At 30.4% G+C, this 4,143-nt stretch overlaps 1 protein-coding gene across 1 annotated transcript in view; it reads left to right on the forward strand.

Moving 5' to 3' along the window:
* LOC111087673 overlaps nt 1-4,143 on the forward strand; it is a 12,426-nt gene that overhangs the window by 3,262 nt on the left and 5,021 nt on the right. Inside the window, exon 2 of the mRNA XM_022395127.1 lies at nt 2,640-2,717. Within this exon, the coding sequence (XP_022250835.1) occupies nt 2,640-2,717 (78 nt within the window). The remainder of the gene's footprint in view (nt 1-2,639; nt 2,718-4,143) is intronic.

Genomic DNA, 4,143 nt, shown 5'->3' on the forward strand with positions numbered 1-4,143 from the left:
CGAACCCGCGACCCACAGATTGCGAGTCGAGTGCCCTAACCACCTGACCATGCCGGGCCTTTTTCAAATTGAATCATGTGTTAAATATATTTCTATGTATAAAGTTGATCCCACGCCTCCAAGCGGCTCAACGACAAGTCTGAAAGCTTAAAACCCAAAAACTGATTTCGATACTCAGGTGGGAAGAGCACAGATAGTCCATTGCCTAGATCTGTGCTTACCAACAAATAAACGCATAATGTTGTATATTGAAAAACAAAACTTCTACTTAATTCAAAATATCTGGAAAATATTTTGTTTTAACTATTTAATAGGAACAATCTTTTGAATAGTACATTGACTGGCTATAAACCAATAATACTATATTTCAAGCGATTTTGGCCAAACAGCCCATTACATCCTAATACAAATACAATATTCATTAATTATGCACCTATTTATATACAGGAGTTTTTGTTTTTAGTTTGGATTTACTTTTTGTTTTGTTTCGTTTTCAATATTTTAGCAAAACGTGTTTGTAATTTATACAGTAAACTTACACGTTGAGTAATAGTAACAAAGTATATATTTATAAGTACTATGTAATGTCATTCAAGTATAATACTATAGTTCGAAATGTGCACTTTCGCTAAAACTGCTATTTCATAACTTTCTAATATGTATGAGCACACATGTTTCTGGTTTCAAACCTGATTTAAAATTGATATATATTTCATCCTTTTGTGATCATATAACTCTGATTTAACCAAATAATAAAGGACAAACAAGCACTATCGTTAACTAATATGAATCTCTTTATCCTTGCCTATAGTGCTAAATGGTTCGCTGTTGTCACGTTTGTACGCCGTTGTGAGCAAAGGTTGTCAAGAGATTGAACAAAAAGTACATTTTCAAAAAGGAAACTAATACCAAAAGGCTCTTTATGTTACCCAAAAAGAACGTGTATAATGTTACTTTCCATACATTTCTACTTTACAACAACTAGTATTAATTCATAACGACAAATAATAATGCATATGCATTTTGTAGTTGAAGGAACACAATCATCATATTTCTTCTTCTTTTTATATTTTGCTAAAATCAAATTCACTAAAAACATGGTATTTCGAGGAATCACATAGGAAATCGCAGCTAGATCCATCTTTTAAATAAGACATATTTTATACTTCTATTTAATAAATATAATGTTGTTTTTAATATTTTTGAAAATAAGAAAGATCCATTACCTTATAGAATAACTTAAAATGGAGGTGAAGCTGATCTGAAATATTTATAATATAACCCTCAGCATTCACGATTTAATATTTAAATACTTGCCGTTCTGAATACTAGTTTTTTCAATAGTCTCCAAAACTCGAGAAAGCAGTTGACTACAGTTTTTTGTTTGTAATATACATTTTCAAAATGAATGCGGTATGGATATGAAATAAGATTAATATTAACAAATGATCCATCAGAATGCACCTAAACCCACACATACACCAGCCAAAAAACTGTTTAAAGCCTGAATCATATATATAAATATAAACAAATATACATGTGCAGGAACATGCACAAGAAAGTTCTGAAGTTCTTTTTGAGATGTTATTGCACATAAGCAAACGCATATTAATGGTGCAATATTTCAAGGTAAGAATTTCCAGAAACAAGAAAATATATTTATTTTTCAAAATATGAATAAAACACCTTTAAAAATAATATCTTCTTTTCCCTTTTTAAATTTTTCACGTGAATTTGATTGTGGTAAAGTGGTTTGTAATGATAATGTACGTTTCCTTCTTCTTTGTTCCTCCATCAGTATCCTGTGTTCTGCTAACGTTTTCATTCTTACTTTAGGATTTTCTTAACAAACGATATGACCATCTTTTTTATATCGTGAATTATTTATTTCAATTAATTATATTTTATTATTCTCTGTTTATTTTCGTAAGTTTCTTGAGGTACAGCATAAGCTAATTATTTAAAATTGGTGATGTCTGTATTTGCCAAGTAATTGTTAAAAATAATTGCACAAACAGTAGTCATATTCTGTGTAAAACATAAACAATATACTATCATTTCAGGCAAAAAATGTATATTGATTTCAGTAAGATGCATAAACTGTATTTGGTGTATTATATTATAATCTATCAACATTTTATAAATGTGTCGTTCAGTAGTTCGGATAAAATGATAAAGATTATCTTCCTATGCTTTAATATGGCGAAAAAATATTATGATGGTTTCTGAGAATATCAAAGATAAAATAAAATATAAGAATAAACTAGAAAAAATGGAACTGACTGGAAAGAAGAGTACAAGTAACAACAAGAAAAACATACAGATTATAGAAGATCAAAATAATAGTTAGTAGCATTATTAGGTCGTCAAGAAACTAATGTCGCGTTTTGGAACACTTACGTTAACCACAACACCCCCCCCCCGAAAAAACCGTACATCATATACAATAGTTAAACGAACCGCCTAAATTTTTCTAGGTAAATAATTCTTTCGTCCTGATGATAATAAAATCAATAATTATTTTGTAATGCTTGAATATTGAATAAATAACAGAGTGTCGGCAAGTTTCGTACATCTTTCTAACACTAGGGTGCTTGTTTGTTAATTTATTGAACACTATATTTTGATTTTCCTTACAGGAGCTGTCCAGGAAACGACAAATATCAAATCATTTGCCCATTATCCTGAAAACATGGTGTTAAGATTGATCATCCAAGGTAAAAGCCTTTATGTGAAGAAATGAAATAAAAAAAGAGGATTAAAAAATCACCAATGGGGCTACTTTGAGACAACTGTTTATCCTTGGAAGATAGGTTCTATAATAATGTTATCTGTTACTCAGAAATAAATAACATAGGCCTGCGATGGTATTATTGTCTTGAAATTGTTACATGTTCCACAGTGATTCCTGTACGCTGTATCCGAAAATGATATCCATTTTTGTCCATCATGTACAGATTTTTCACAAAACGTGATAAAGTAATACATAAAAGAAAGACCACGACACGTAGTTTTGATACCAATAGATGTAGATTTCACCAAAAAAACAAAATCAGGATGAATGAGGATTCTTATTCGTTTGACATCAATGTTCTTCCCTTTTCTTCAGCTTGTTTGTTTTTTGTTAACAAACATAATATTAAATCATGTTTATTGTGGTAAACTAAGTAATAATTTGATCTAGGTAAGAGTTTATATTCTTCCCGATTTGTGAAAAAAATCCTTTCGTGATAGAAAAAAATGAATATTATTTTCGAAATTTGCGTAGTTGAATTATGGAATACCCCTTATTAAAACCAAAACAACTTTTATGAAGTTTAAATTCGCAAGCCTGTGTAATGGTTGTTGAAATTGTATGGTTCCTGTGTGCATTCTCTTACAGAGGTAAAGTAAGTACGTTAGAATAACTTTAAAAGTCAGGAGGATCTTTGGAGGATTTTACTTTTTAATCATCAGTTAATTTTAATCGCCCTGACGAAACAGATAATAGATTTTATCAGGTGATAATGTTTTTTAATCAAGCCTCGAAAGTAATATCTTGTAAAGTATTTAAGCCTTAACAAACTAGATAAGCTCCTAAAGAGAAACAAAATGAAGTGCTTCGTTTGTTCAAGGATTATTTCAACTTAATCAAGGAGCAGTTGCATTCGTTACCAGTCAACTGATCAAAATTTACTTGCCTGCTTCGTTTGTTCAAGGAGTATTTCAACTTAATTCAAGGAGCAGTTGCATTCGTTACTAAGGAACTAATCGAAATTTACTTAACTGCTTCGTTTGTTCAAGGATTATTTCAACTTAATTCAAGGAGCAGTTGCATTCGTTACCAAGGAACTAATCGAAATTTACTTAACTGCTTCGTTTGTTCAAGGATTATTTCAACTAATTTTAAGGAGCAGTTACATTCGTTACCAGGCAACTGATCGAAATATACTTGTCTCGTAAACGTAGACCATTATTACTCTTATTAGATAATTTGCTGATTAGTCGAGTTCTGCAATTTCGTTACATTTTCCACTCTCATCAATCCAGTTAGATCGGAAATGGAAAATATTATTCAAAAAAATTGTACACTGAGTGGTCATAAGTAAATAGACACCTAATTTTTCGTCATTTAACTGATTTATGCTAACTAATTTGTGTTCA

This window comes from Limulus polyphemus, unplaced genomic scaffold, assembly GCF_000517525.1.
Source record: "Limulus polyphemus unplaced genomic scaffold, Limulus_polyphemus-2.1.2 Scaffold74, whole genome shotgun sequence".
Lineage (NCBI taxonomy): Eukaryota > Metazoa > Arthropoda > Merostomata > Xiphosura > Limulidae > Limulus > Limulus polyphemus.